General features: G+C 48.2%; 1 protein-coding gene across 2 annotated transcripts in view; it reads right to left on the bottom strand.

Annotated features, from left to right (window-relative positions):
• Positions 1-400: 400 nt before the first annotated feature.
• The window catches only part of AVEN (apoptosis and caspase activation inhibitor), a 153,292-nt gene continuing 138,576 nt past the window's right edge, over positions 401-15,116 (bottom strand). The window contains exons 1-5 of one of the 2 annotated variants that reach the window (XM_040968648.1): positions 14,388-14,503; positions 11,690-11,760; positions 4,548-4,643; positions 1,611-1,941; positions 401-865 (exon numbers count right to left, since the gene is read on the bottom strand). In XM_040968648.1, coding sequence (XP_040824582.1) covers positions 750-865; positions 1,611-1,941; positions 4,548-4,643; positions 11,690-11,760; positions 14,388-14,418 — 645 coding nt within the window. In that variant the 5' untranslated portion in view covers positions 14,419-14,503 and the 3' untranslated portion in view covers positions 401-749. Of the gene's footprint in view, positions 866-1,610; positions 1,942-4,547; positions 4,644-11,689; positions 11,761-14,387; positions 14,504-15,116 lie in introns of those variants that run through there. The other variant, XM_040968647.1, reaches the window with a different exon arrangement.

Below are 15,116 nucleotides of genomic sequence, written 5' to 3'. Positions count from 1 at the left end.
TTTTTAAATATGTTCCAGAGAGACAGTTCCATTAATTAGTTGTGTTGATCCTCTGTCTTTAAGAAACTTCACTTGAAAGTTCTTCGTATAATTTTTTTTCCAGTAACAGCTTGTCAACTGCTGTTATTAGAAGAAAAGTACTGTACTGAAATATCAGAAAACTTTTGATCTTATGCCAAAATCGAGCAATGCTTTAGGGAATCATATAAGTAGTGGAGCTGCTATGTTTAGTGAGTCTCCTCAAATCGAAGTGCCCACTGCAATAAAGTAATACATACCAACCCACGGTTTGGCTTCTTGTAACTCACGCTTGGACTGACAGCCGCACTGGGATGGTTGGGGAAAGCAACAAGCCCGAGAGCCTGAGGCGTCACAGAAGAACCAAAGTGAGAAGGGACTCCACAGACCAGGGTTTGTTTATTTTGGCCAATGTTGCTTGCATCTATTTCCTTCAGCAGCAGCACCTGCTAGCTGTAAACACTGAGAGGAAGAAGGCTGGGGACAGAGGGCACTAGGCAGCCTAATACATCATTAATCCCGAAAACCAATGCAGTGCACCTATTACAGTGTGTGATTTCAGGTGTTGTCAAGCACAGAGGTCAGGCACTGGCTGCAGTTAAGTGTAATGGAGCACCCTGGCCACGGGCTTCCCTGTAACCAGCTGCTCCAGGAGGCCAGCCCCACCCCTGCACTCACTGAGAAGGCAACCGACATTGTCTTCAGGCACTTTTTCTTTTTTGGCTTCTGTGTTAGGAAATCATACTGTCCAACCAGTCTTCCAGCTCCTCCTCGGTAACGCGCTTCGATGTACTCGCTTGCTCAGATTGCACATTCGTTTCTTCGGTCCCAGATGGCTTCGCAAGAACTGGGGAAATAAAAGCAATGTTAACAACATTAGAGCAGTCCCAGAATTAAAGGAGAAAGCATCCTAAGCATTTGCTTCAGGACATAATTCAGTCCTTACTACTTTTCTTCGAGCAAGAACAAAACATTCTCTTTATCGTTGCCCCTAAGATGATACAATAATACCTGAACAGATTAATAAGTGAGAACAAATTCACTCTTTTAGTCTCCAGTCAAAGCTCACTAGTAGTTGCTTGTTATTAAAAGAACAGTAGCTCATGTTCCTTTTTACTAGTGCAGCAATCCTGTCAATAAAATCATTCAAGGGTCTGTGGCAGTGACCTTGACTGGTCAGCATCTCACAGAATACTTACCAGTGACAAAATGTTTCTCTTTGCCAAAGTAATAAGATTGAAGTGGCAAAAAAAGGTATCAAGAGCTGGTTTCTGAGCCTCTGCAGTCGATTTGAAGGCCTCTGCTGCTGAATAAGGACTTCAGGTGTCTTAATGCCCTTTTAGAGCACAAGTTCAATGTGCAGCCCCAGGCTTACCCCCCAGTCGGGCTGATGGCGGCCCCGGGAGCTCGGTGGACTGTCAGGGGACCGTGGTCGGAAAGGCCAGCTGTGGGGCAGCGGAGTGGTGACGCGAGCAGAGATGTCTGCAGACAGCCACGGGGTCAGTGTCCAACACCAAGGGGGATGTGTGGGGGCTGTTACCAGAATGACACCAGGATCAAGAAGCGTGATGCAGACTGCAGCCAAACCCTACCTTTTTCATCTTGGGCCATCTCTTCAACTTCCTCAGACGTCAGGTCGTGAGATGGCTTGCCTAGGAAGTCATCTTCCTCATTTGCTGGGGGCGCATCTAAATTGAGCAACAGATCTAGTTCCTCTTCCAAGGGGTCTGCCATGGACTCAGCAGGTTTCTGAGGACCAACTGAAGGAGCCTGGGGCCTCGGGGAGGAGGCTGTGGCAGACTGCAGCTCAGAGAGGGACCCCTTTCCTCCGGGGACCAAGGGTCCCTTTAACTGCATCCCAAGGCCCTTGCTGTCATCGGGTCTCTTTGGTTTCACTTGCGGAAGCTCTAAAGGAACAGTGCTCTGCAAAGACAGAGTTTAAAATGTAAATCATGTTTGCTGAGGTGGAAATAAAATGCAAGCTGAAGATGCCATTCAAACTGTGTGGGGCTGAAGAACAGATTCAGACAATTCACAAAGCACCTGCTGCTTGGGAGCCGCCCTGACATCACCCCTGACCCGGGGCAATGTGGGACACCTCCCTGGAGCACGACAGGACCCTGCCTTCCGCTCACCCAGCCTCAGCCATGTGCCCACTAGCCCAGAGCTGAAATTAAGAGGTTTTAGGAGGACACTGGCCAGAAAGTTAGTACTACCACAAGGCTGACTATACATCTGTCTGTGAGACACTAACAGCTGTACGGCTCACCGGAAATGTAACCAGCAGTCAGACCTGTTCACTGGGTGAAGAATTCACCAATAACAACTCTCAGCAGTGTTATTTGAGTAATAAAATGCTGCCGCTGCCACTCTCTAGATCATACTCCTCTATGTGGGATCAGAGAGATCACGTCTGAACACTGACTGGCCCTGGACACTTGGCAGGAAAAAAATCAATAGCCCTCTCCCAAACACCCCCAAACATTCCTAAAGAATCTCCAGAGTGAGCCCAGTGTGACAGCCTAGTGGCTAAAACTTTGTCTTGCATGTGCCAGGATCCTATGTGGGCACCCAGCTGCTCCACTCCCCATTCAGCTCCCTGCTCGTAGCCTGGGAAAGCAACGGGGGGTGTAGCCCAAAGCCTTGGGATGCTGCACCCTTGAGGGTGACCTGGAGGAGGCTTGAGGCTCCTGGCTCCTGGGTGTGGATCAGCTCAGCTCTGGCCATCGTGGACACTTGGGCAGTGAACCAGCAGATGCGAGATCTGTCTTCTTTCTGTAACTCTGACTTTCCAATACAATAAAAATAAATTTTAAAAAACAAACAAAAAACCACCAGTACAACCGCCCTCTCCCCCATTAGAAGCAAACACCTCCCTGGAAGTCCTCTGCCTTGTCCCCAACCATCCTCCAATCCCAAATTCTGCTTCTGCCCCATGTTTTGGGCTGGGAAATGCAATGGGAACAGCCACTGGATAGCCAGCCAATGCCCTGCCCTGCTTGAGTGCAGCATCTCATCCTGCCCCAGGAGGGAGTGAGCATTTTACTTGCTACTTAAAAATGAACACTGTCCCAGAGATTCCCTTTTCTAAAGTTCAACTGAACCATAATTAAATGATGTACTTCCTCGTGATGTGGCCTTCGGCTCCCCTCTTCTTCCAGCCAAGTCATCAACTGCCACCTGCCCCTGGCATCACCCCAATTTGGATTTGTTGTCCATAATCCTGAACCATAAATTTCTGCATGTAAGTAACAAGTATCTCCACACTTGGATCTCCCACAGGCACAAACTGGGCATCCAAACCCTGCCCGTCCCTGCCCGTCCCTGCCCACCACTCAACTGCACACGCTGCCAAGTCGGGTTCTTCCTTGCTGGCTTTCTCTCCATTTCCAATGTAAAACGCTATCAGTCACCTCTGAAATGTCTCAAGTCAAGTCCCCTCCTTTGTCACCTCTACTCCAACCACAGAGCCACTCACCTCCCAGCACAGCTTCTTCCATAGCTGTGCCTTGGCACCTGTGAGCACGGGCAGCCCCGCCTAGAAACTCATGCTGCACCCCGGTCTGCTCTACTCGCAGCCAGAATGCTGACCCTCATCATGTTCATTGTACCACTGTGTTCATGCAGAGCTGACTGGGCCACTGTCCTTAGACTTTAATTTTCTGCTCACTGGACACACCTTCAGGAGCGTCACTGCCAGCCCACCACGGCAGATCAATTCCACATACGGGGTGGGTCACAGGACATGCAGTCGGTCTGTATTTGTGCAATTACCTAACTGGGTTAAAACCCCATATAAAGGACTGTCACTCCAACAAGGATAATCAAGTCCTGCATCCTTAACTATAAGGTATTATACTTTCATTTAAAAGTAAAGCCTTGGGCCTGGCGCAGTGGCGCAAGTGGTTAAAGGTCCTCGCCTTGCACACCCGGGATCCCATATGGACGCCGGTTCTAATCCCGGCAGCCCCGCTTCCCTTCCAGCTCCCTGCCTGTGGCCCGGGAAAGCAGTCGAGGACGGCCCAAAGCTTTGGGACCCTGCACCCGCATGGGAGACTCGGAAGAGGTTCCTGGCTTCGGACCGGAATAGCATCGGCCGTTGCGCTCACTTGGGGAGTGAATCATCGGACGGAAGATCTTCCTCTCTGTATATCTGACTTTCCAATTAATAAATAAATCTTTTAAAAAAATCTAGCTGTTCCACTTCCAATCCAGTATCCTGCTGATGTGTCTGGGCAAGCAACAGAGATGGTATCAGTTCTCGGGCACCTCAACCCACTGGGCTAGCCCAATTTTAGCCATTGCTGCCATCTGAGGAGTGAATCAGTGGATGGAAGAGGGGGTGTGGGAGTGGGGTGTTTGTGCGTCCGTGTGTCTCTTTCCCTTGCTCTCTAATTGTGCCATTCAAGCAAATGACTCTTCTAAAGGGGGAAGGGCTGAGTCTGAGAATCCTACAGAGGGATAAAACTCCTGCTTTTCTTCTCCATACCCCAATCCCCCCATCTTAACGGTGCCTTTGGGGCTGTTACCTGGATCAGCTCCTCAGCAACATTGAGCCGCAGGGAGAGGGGCAGTTCTTGAAGAGCTCGAACCAGGGACTCACTATCCACATAAAATGCCGAATTCTATATATATTTAAAGAAGAAAGGAAGAAATTATCAGGTAATGATTAAGTGCAACATTTTGAAAATAAAAAAAGCAACAAACAAGAAAAAGAAACCGTAAATAAATCATGCAGCGGAGTTGTGGCTGAGAGTAAGATCACAAAGCACACTTGATGCACTGAAGTTTTTTCCTCTCAGTGTCAAGATCAGCAAAACCGAAACCACTTTCCTGGGCCACAGCTTGCACAGCAGCAGCAGCCCCGTGACCATCCTCATGCCCCAACTGCAAGGTAGCCATCGCAAACTGTGGGGCTTCTCTACTACTGACAAGCTGGGAGAAAAATAAGCAGAGGAATGCCGGAGTCCAGCTCCAGCCGAGTTCGGAGCTCGGGAAGGGTGCGTGCAGTCGGCATAAAGATAAAGACAGACACAGACACAGACACTTGGTGCGTTCTCACCACAGCTCCAGAAAAAGCTGTCCTTTTTATTTTCTCAAAAACCTTTTCAAGCTTCTACACAAACAACTAATTGTTCTATTTTTTACTTCAAGACTAGGGTGGGGGGAGCCTGTACAGACATCTGGTCACTCCGTCTGCACTTCAAGGCTAAGCAGGTGCCCCTAAAGATAATTCTGCAAAATACTGTATTCATATTCTTCAAAGCAAGCTTTTATTTATTTTTCAACAGTAGCCATGGAGCAACAGCCAGGACTCCAAGGCCAAGGCACATGCTAATCAGTAGTACTTTCCCACCACATTTCTACTTCTACAATTTATCCATCATTTAATGGGAAAATAGGTTACAAGGGAAAAAACCTAAAATCTAAAACAGAAACTTCAAATGTTAAATCTCCCTACAACTATAGACTCCTACAACCCCATAAACAATAAAGCAATAATCAAAAGCATTTTTCTTTAATAAAAGCATCCTTAATTCCTCTAGCTAAAAATTATAAAAGCGGCTAAAACAGTTACATTTTCTATGTTCCAAAAAGTTGCAAAGACGGGCTAGCCTTTGAGATAACAATAACTATACTTATTGCCATAGCAGTTTCAGCTCTCACTCCCATCACTTGCATTAATAGTTAGGATATTTTCAAGCCCCTTCCCAGAAGGTGTGCTGCATGTCCGGGCCAAATTCTAAGACAATGGTTAAGTACCCAATAAGGTGTCCAGAAATGGCAAATTGTCAAAATGGTAAATTGTCAAAGGCCCACTCACCAAGACATTATCAGTGACATTAACTCTCAAGCTCACATTGGTGACAAAAGCCATCCTACAGAGGCAAACAATAATGCCTCAACAGATTACAGAATTCTTAGTAGGGTGGCTTGAGTGTCCTTGCAGCCAGGGGCTGAAACAGTGTCAAGGTGGTCACAGAGAAATCCGCCAGGCCTTGCCAAACAGCTGGAAGCTCCCCCGGGCCCTGCCAAGCAGGGGAGCTGTTCTCTTCACACCTTCATGCCATCCAAACCCACTGCATGGACCCCAGCAGAGGAAAGAACTGAGCTAGACACCTTCCCAATTTTTTTGTTGCTAGCCTTAGATACAAGAGGGAAGGGCTATTGCTACGCAGCAAGGGACCTAGAGGCCTTGCAAGGAGCAGGTATGGCACATGTGTTTCAGCCAGAAAGCAGATTGGCAGCCTCACTGCAATTCTCCCCTGATGGTCCCGTCATAGAAGTCATGTCGATGCACTGAGCTCACAGACTGTGTGAGATAACACCCAGATGACCCATGGCTCTAAACAACTTCCTCTAAGTGTCCTGGCCACACAAGAGAAGCAAAACATGAAAAGCTGGTCGAGGCGACATCGAGGAACAGCAAGTTAAGCCAGCACTTGTGCCCCCAGCAGCTCACCAGCATGCTGGTGTGAGTCCCAGCTGCTCTGTTTCCAATCCAACTCCCTGCTTATGCACCTGGGAAGGCCACAGACGACGGCCTCAGCACTTAGATTCCAGGCATCCATGTGGCAGACCTGGATGGAAATCCACACTTGTAGCCTCAGCCTGTCCTAGTCCAGGCTGGTGTAGCCATGTGCAACATGAATCAGAAAATGGAAGAGATTACTCTCTCCACCCCTCCCTCTACCTCACTACCTGAAGATCCCGTAGGAGCACCAGTTCTAGTCTCGGCCACTCCACTTCCAATCCAGCTTTCTATTAATGTGCCTGGGAAAGCCACAGAGTATAGCTCAAAGCCTTTGGGACCCTGCATGCATGTGCGAGACCTGGAAGCAGCTCCTGGCTGTGGCTCTTTGGGGTGTAAACCAGCAGAGGGAAGATCTCTCTCTCCTCTCTTTCTCTCCAGCGCTTTCAAATAAGTAAATCTTTTTAACAATAATTAAAGGAAATGTGGTCATAATACCCACACATTCAGAGGAAATGCCACTGACCACCTGGCCTCCCAGGGACTACCCCCGGCCCAGCTAGGACCAAGGCTTCATCTGAAACCACTGCTTCAAGTTAAACCAAATCCACAGGTCCTGTAGTTGCATCACTACAGTGCAGGAAAACCCCACATAGAAGGGTTTATCATGACCAGGGCGGGAACAGTATTCCTGGGGGCCCAGAGCCCTTTCTCTAGAGCAAGACTCACCCTAACTAAGGGTCCCCACACAATGGGAGGCTATGGGGATTCAAAGAAATAATCTGGCTTTTCAACTGCCCTTCTTAAAGTTGTCTCAAGATGGCTGGCTCATAGGCAAGCAACACTGACCAGCACCAACTGTGGCCCTCGTGCCCTGGAGTAAAAGATTCACATTAAAAATATATACATATGGTGTGTTTAACAGGATGGTGAAACACGAGGCCCTGCCAAGAACATTTAAGATTCTAAATACGGCCAGGCCACTTGTCCATGCTGAACGTAGCATGTCACGCGGGGGACCGAGAGCGACACAGCCAAGCCGTCGTTCTCCAGATTAGAAAAACCGCTGCATCGCCTGGCGATCCTGAGTGCCGAGCTCCCAGGGAAGTCCCAGAAACTGCCACGCTCACCCTTCATAACACTGTGTGCGACGTCACCCATCCTCTCTAGGGAACAGGGAAAACTTGACTGGTGATTCCTACCAGCCAAGACATGTGGGGAGCATTCCAATGTCCTCTGGCCTCCTCTAAACCACAGCACGTGATCCTGAGGGATATCATTAACAAGGAGCAGTTTATGAGGCCAGAGAGACATCCAGGGTCCGTCTCCCTGACTCCATGAGCTGAACTCCATGAGTGAACACAGCTCGGCTCTGTCTCCAGCGTGGTCTCCTTCCCCTTCTCTAATCCCAGCTGATCAGCCCACACCCAGCGGCCAGGGCCCTGCGTCCTCGGTGCCTTCACAGCACTGCGCGGCACAGTGACCCCCCGCCTCGCCGGGTGCAGACCCACCTCCACGCTGCTCATGTGAGGCAGGCTCTCTGTGGTCAGTGGCTGGGTCTGGTGGGGGGCTAATGCCTTGGTGAGCTGGACTGAATTGTTGGTAACACTGAAGCAGGAATTTTAAAAGCAGGTTTAATCTAGATATTAGCTGTGAATCAGCTTTTTATTACCCCTTTTAAAAATAACTGCTGGGTCAGTTTTGCCTGGAAAGTCCGGCCCCCACATCAACTGGTCAACCCTACTAGCCACTCACCGCAGGAGTAGGCGACGTGGCCGCCAACAGGCAGACTCACTGAGCATGCTGTGGGGGAGGGCTGCGAGAGGAGGGAGACAGGCTAAGGCCTTCTTGCCTGTATGTTCCAAGGCTGGGAGAAGGAAGCCAAGCTGGGCTGTCAGAACAAGGTCGCCCACCCTACTTGTACGCCAGCAGCAAGCTCAGAACCCCACAGGGTAGTGAGGATGCGCAGGAATTCGATCAGCTCTCAGGCTAAGGCCCTGGGAAGCACACAGTTGGGAGAGAAAAGAACCTGCTATAAACCCTAGTTCACAGCTGAAAGATGGTCTTTGCTGAGACCATTCTGCCTTCCCTCAGACCCCAAGCCTGGGGCTCTGGGACCAACTGTAGACCACATGGTGGAAATGCTCAAAGCGCATAGCACTTTGGAATAAGCTAGGAAAGTAAATGAAGGCACCTGTGTTTTTCCTGCCTGGCTCAGGGAACTCAGCCTCCCCCCGGGGATGGAGCTGAGACCTGGGGATCCACACCTTTGAAAGCCACTCAGGAACCACGGAATTGATCACCCAGCACCTGCTAGCTGTTCAAGAAAGGTCAACCAAAGAAAAATTAAAAACAGAATTAAAATGTCACATGGCTTTACAGATAATAGAGCCAATTTTTACCTGAATACATCTATAAGCCCACCCAAGGTTGGTTTCTTCCCACCTGGTCCCTGAGTCGGAGGAAGGAGCACAGTCGAGGTGGTGATGCTGGGTCCTTCTCTGGGCAGCATGTCCTTCAACCCAAATCCCATTTCCTTCCAGCTACAAATCGAAACACTCCTGTTTCCCCCATTCCCTTCACCATCTTACATGACTGGTCCTGCAGAGAGTCTGGGAGGCCATTGGGAACAATATATCTTTTTTTAATCTTAATACTAATCTGTCCCTCATCTTTTCTCTCCCAAGTAAGCTTAAAAAAAAAAAAAAAAAAAAACAGTGTGGAGAGTGTGGAGCTGAGTCCAACAGGAAGTAGTTTTTGGGGGAATGATGAATCCCATTTTAGACATATCTTACCATACCTTGGAAGTCAATTGTTCAAAGCCAAACTTAGCTTCTTTCTATGCTTTTATCCCATGGATGGCATCACCTCTCATCCTTCTATGCAAGCTGCAAAGCTCAGGCCTGCTGCAAAGCTGCTTCACCCTGCGTCTCGCACGTGGTCGTCCTCTGCTCAAGTCCATCTGTAACCTCCTTTTCTATTCCATCTCTCTTGCACGAAGTCACACTCCTGCCCTGCTCCTTTCCTACCAGCTGCGTAAATGGTGCTCCTGCTTCCGACCCTGCAGCTGTGCTGTCCCCTTCCCAGGATTGCAGAGCTCAAATGTAATCATTGCCATGTTTTACTCAACACAATTGTTAACAAACAATATTAGTAATATGCGGGACTCATATGCATCACAAACTGCATGGAGGCCTTATATTTGTTATCTACTTTCATCCTCATTACAACTCTAGTTGATGGTTTTTAAAGCTTCATTTCACGGGTGAGAAGACAGAAGGAAATGAAGCTTGCCCAAGTCATCAGACTAGCATTCACACTCGGGTCTGTTGTCACCCACATACGAAGTCGCCCCTGAAAGGAGTGCAGATCAAACTGCCTGTACTAACAGGAGCAGGGCACTCTTCTAGAACTCCTGCCCTCCAGCTCCACTGCCCACCTCTTCATGGTTCTCACACCCATTTCTCAGACAGGACGTAGCAGAATTGTACTCATCTACCAAGACCCATTCAAATCATCTCTCCCCACAGCACTGTTCTTAACCACTTCCAGACCCAGGCAGCAGTCCCTCTCTGCACAGCTGACTTTAGGCTACTTTTCTTGTCCTGTACAAGCCAACATCAGCTGAGCATCTACTTCAGGTAGGCCAAGGTGCTCATGTGTGGGACTTGGCGCAATGAACACCCGTCCTACTCGCCTGAATATGCTACATCTAACCAAGCATCTCGTGAATGACATGATTCACTTTTGGATAAAGAAACCTGAAATTGGGCCCGGCGTGGTGGTGCAAGTGGTTAAGGTCCTCGCCTTGCACGCCCGGGATCCCATATGGGCGCCGGTTCTATCCCTGGCAGCCCCGCTTCCCTTCCAGCTCCCTGCCTGTGGCCCGGGAAAGCAGTCGAGGAAGGCCCAAAGCTTTGGGACCCTGCACCCGCGTGGGAGACCCGGAAGAGGCTCCTGGCTTCAGATCGGCATAGCATCGGCCATTGCGCTCACTTGGGGAGTGAATCACTGGACGGGAGATCTTCCTCTCTGTCTCTCCTCTCTGTATATCCGCCTTTCCAATAAAAAAATAATAAAAATAAATCTTTAAAAAAAAAAGAAAGAAAAGAAACCTGAAATTCTCAAGATATTTTAAATACTCTGATATTTTACTTAATTCTAAGAGCTGAGATGTGATTTGTTTGATCTTGAGGGTTGTATTAGTTAGCTTGTCGTCACTCACTACGACAAAATGCCCGAGACAACTTGATAAAGAGGAAAGCTCTATTTAGCTCAGTTTTGTAAGTTCAAGGTCCATGACTGAGTGCGATCATTGCTTTGCCTCTGGTGGGGTGACAGATGAAAATGGCAGGAGCAGTTACCTCCTGGGCTGGGGAGCGGAGAATGGCACAGCCACCTCAGACTTTTGCAGCCAGCTCTCTCATGAGAGCACCTTCAGAGGCTGTGCCTCCAGTGACCTAAGGATGCCCCATTGAACTCCCTCCTAAGTGCCATAACTGGATTACATCTTAGCTCTCCTAATTCCATTAGCTCACGACTTTGGGATTTAAATGTGTGCACAAATTTGGGGGCAAAACCCTATGTATCCTATAGAAAATATACCCCTCCACAATCTCACTTTGTCTGCCTTCAGTTTGTCCCAGGAATTTTAAACTGTGCCTGAGGCTTATTCCCAGGTGGACTCAACCACAGGAAAAAATTTTATTGCTCAATTTTTTCTATATTATATATAATACATTCCTCATTTTTTAAAAGTGCCAAGAAGTTATTTACAAGTGAGTTGTCTCTCCACATGCCCATCCCAAATAAGCAAGCATAAAATCAATACAAAGGTGAAACGGGCCACCTGCAGGCTCAGATGCTAACCTGTAGAAGGATACAGATGGGAAGAAGCTGGGGAAGCACCTCGGGTAAAGGAACTATCATTGACAAAACAGCTAAAGGAGAAAGAAAATGGCAGTCATGCACTTTGTCAAATCATTACTTCAGAGCTTCCCCTCAGTGACCCAGGGGACACGGACAGCTCACGGAAGGTGCACCAGCTCCAAGGACCTGTGCAACCTCGGCCTCCTGAAAATCCACCCAATCATGTTACGTAAGAGCTAACCAACTGCATTAGCTCAACAATTCGGGCAAAGGTGTTAGCCTTCAGCATGCACAAGAGCCAGTTCACACTCACAGAGAGTGTTCTCTTACCTGTTTTGAACTTGAAGCTTCACTATCCCATTCTTTCTCTTCAGCAAACCGAAACTGTGAGAAGGAGTCCCCTAGGGAAAGAGAAAATACACAGTTCTATGCAAAGAGCAAAGAGAAAATGCTTAGCTCTCTAAATATCCCTCCTGGAACAGCAGCGCCATTTCTGAAGAGCTTCCCGAATTCAGCAACAGCACACTGCACGGTTCTGCCTTCCAGGCCTGGTATACATCTACTCCTGGTGGGTAATCAGGCATGTTGGTGGAACTAACATTCACTGCTTCATGCAGTTCAACAGCCGCCACCTAACATGTTTCTTGAAAGACAGCTAAACAAGTCGGGACTGCAGACATGGCCATCTACTGAGAATTGTAGTATTTTCTTCTCCTCTGTTGATGCAAGTAAGGAAATTTATTGGCAATTCAGGTTAACACACACACACACATACATGCACGCGCACGCGCACGCACAGAAGAGAATAGGAGAGCAGATTCAGATGAAACCAAAACCTAACACAAAGAAAAGCCTTCCTTACTTATGAAAATGACCTCAGGGGCTTCTTTTAAAAGTTCCTAAAGTACTTTTAAAACTAAGTGTCCTCGGGCCCGGCGCGGTGGCGCAAGTGGTTAAAGGTCCTCGCCTTGCACGCCCGGGATCCCATATGGCCGCCGGTTCTAATCCCGGCAGCCCTGCTTCCCTTCCAGCTCCCTGCCTGTGGCCTGGGAAAGCAGTCGAGGACAGCCCAAAGCTTTGGGAACCTGCACCCGCGTGGGAGACCCAGAAGAGGCTTTGGATCGGCATAGTATCGGCCCGTTGCGCTCACTTGGGGAGTGAATCATCGGACGGAAGATCTTCCTCTCTGTCTCTCCTCTCTGTATATCCGCCTTTCCAATGAAAAAATAATAAAAATAAATCTTTAAAAAAAAAAAATTAAAAAAAAAAAACTAAGTGTCCTGTGCCCAGCACAGTAGCATGGCAGCTAAGGCCCTCGCCTTGAACACACTGGGATCCCATATGCGTGCCGGTTCTAATCCCAGCAGCTCCACTTCCCATCCAGCTCCCTGCCTGTGCCCTGGGAAAGCAGAGTATGGCCCACAGCATTGGGACCCTGCACCTGCGTGGGAAGTTCCTGGCTCCCGGCTTTGGATCGGTACAGCACCGGCTGTTGTGGTCGATTGAGGAGTGAGTCAACAGATGGAAGATCTTCCTTTCTGTCTCTCCTCCTCTCTGTATATCTGCCTTTCCAGTAAAAATAAATCTTAAAAAAAAAAAAGTGCCCTGGGCCTGTGATTAGGATAGTGCTTGAGAGTCCCTCATCCCATATCGCAGTGCTGGGGGCTAAGACCCAGCTCTTGTTCCAATTCAAGCTTCCTATCAGTATACACACTGCAAAACAGCAGGTGTGGGCTCAAGCAGTCGGGTCTCTGAAACCCACACCCACGTCCTAGATTGAGCCCCGGTTTCCTGGCCTTTGCTTGCTCCATGCCCACAACTGTTGTAGGGATGTGGGAGCGAACCAGTTCATGAAAGACTTCTTTCAAAAAGTAAAAATGGTTTTTGCTAAAACTCTCAATATTCTAAGAACAGTGTTGATGTAATCTCTGTACTTTATCCAGGATTCTCATTCTACCTGCCTTCTCCAACTGGTCTAACACGTCTTACGGTTAGAGGCAAATGAACACCAAATCTGCTGAAATTTCTCAGTTATCAACATACTTTCAAAAAGCTTGCCATCTAGTCATAGAAAATACAGCTTTTAATGCTAAGCTAATTCTTTTAGCTCCATCAGACAAAAAGATCTTTCAGCTATACAAAAGTTCTTAACAATCAGAGCTTTCCAGTCAGAGTTCAGATGGGATTATGAAGAACAATCTTACTTAACTGGGCAGAAAGAAACCTGTCAACACAAAGTTTGAACAATGAAGATCAGGTAGAGAATGAACCAGGAAAGATGGAAAATGTGCCTGAGCTTATTACCAACTTCCAACAATTTGGTTGTGTAAACTCCCATAACTGATTTCTATCTTGGATATTTGATCTTTTAATCAAGTGACCCAGATACATGCGAAGGCCCCCTTTAGGAAATTTATTCTAGAAAACAAGGGGAGAACATATCAGATGGTTGGAGGTAAATTTAACTTTAAGCTCCATTTCCTGCGACTTCTTTATCATGCTCAACCCCCTTTGCTCTCCCCCCCAGCCCTCAGTAGAGTGTCCAGGGTCCTCCAGCAGGACATCAAGCCTCCGAAAGACCCCAGCTGAACTTCTGAGGCTGACAAGGCTCAGACTCTGACCTTCACAGAAAGAGATCGACTATGCAAAGAGTCAAGGGCTGCCACAGAAAAATGAAACTCCTTTTTGCCCTCTCCAAATAGTTCAAATGTCCTCACTGAGAGATGCCATAGGTAGAAGGTCAGAGTGGACTTAGGGTCCACAGGCAGATCATCTCAGGGAGGAGTCACAGGTCCAACTGCAGGACCAAGGATCTCCCTCACCACTCCCAGTCCTAGTTTCCACAGCTGTGGGAGTCCTTCCCTTCAGCAGGGTCCCTAAGACAAAGCAGAGACTGAGACTGTAATAAAGATGACACGAGCTACTACAGAGGCAGAGCTACAAGATTAAAAGGCTGAGTTACAAAAAAAAAGAGAGTGAGTGAAAATCATTGTTACTGCTCAACAGTGACTTATCATTACTTTCTCACCAGGTGCGGGGCTCCCAAAGCCCCTGAGCATCAAACGTCCACATTGAGTACTGCATAGTAGGATGTGCCTAGCTTCCCAAGCCCCTAAGAAGCTGCTCTCCCATCTGCAAGGACAATGGCCAAGGAACAGCCAGGGATCCTCGGGTATAGAAAAGGGTTCTGGGCTTTATGAGAAAAGAACGATGCTTGCATTCTGGAATTCAGAATCCAGCTGTTCCCCCCTAAAACTGTGGGAGAGGCATCCGTGCTAACCCTGAACCAAAATTCCTCAAAGCCATCATTTTCAGGACAAGTCCAACATCAAGCCCTGACGCAGATCTCCAAGGTCAGAGTGAAGAATCTGACAAAACTGAATGAATAAATGGAGATAAAATCCCAGCTTCACAGAGAGGACATGGTGGTAAGACCTTGAACTGCTCTGCACCAGCACAGCTTGTTGTCAATTAGATTAGGACTGGCTGCCTACAAGGGAGACCTGGAAATCTCAGCTAAGGACGAGATAGGGGACATGTCTCTGTCATTTAAAGGCCAATTAAAGTTAGGGCCAGTGGAAGCTGCTCATCGCTTTCCCTTACCCAGGGAGGCCCCTCTCATTACAACCCAGTAACTCAAACTCCTGTCCACCCATCAGAATTCCAGACACAAGGGAGAAGAATCGGAGAAAACGAGGCAGAGGCGTGCACCACCTGTCCATTGAGCTTTCCGAGCAATGACAAACCATGCATTTCC

This window comes from Ochotona curzoniae, unplaced genomic scaffold, assembly GCF_017591425.1.
Source record: "Ochotona curzoniae isolate NIBS_2020 unplaced genomic scaffold, NIBS_Ocur_1.0 scaffold_4701, whole genome shotgun sequence".
NCBI classification, from domain to species: Eukaryota; Metazoa; Chordata; class Mammalia; order Lagomorpha; family Ochotonidae; genus Ochotona; species Ochotona curzoniae.
Note: the sequence above shows the minus strand (reverse complement) of the source record. Positions and strands in the feature narration are given on the sequence as shown.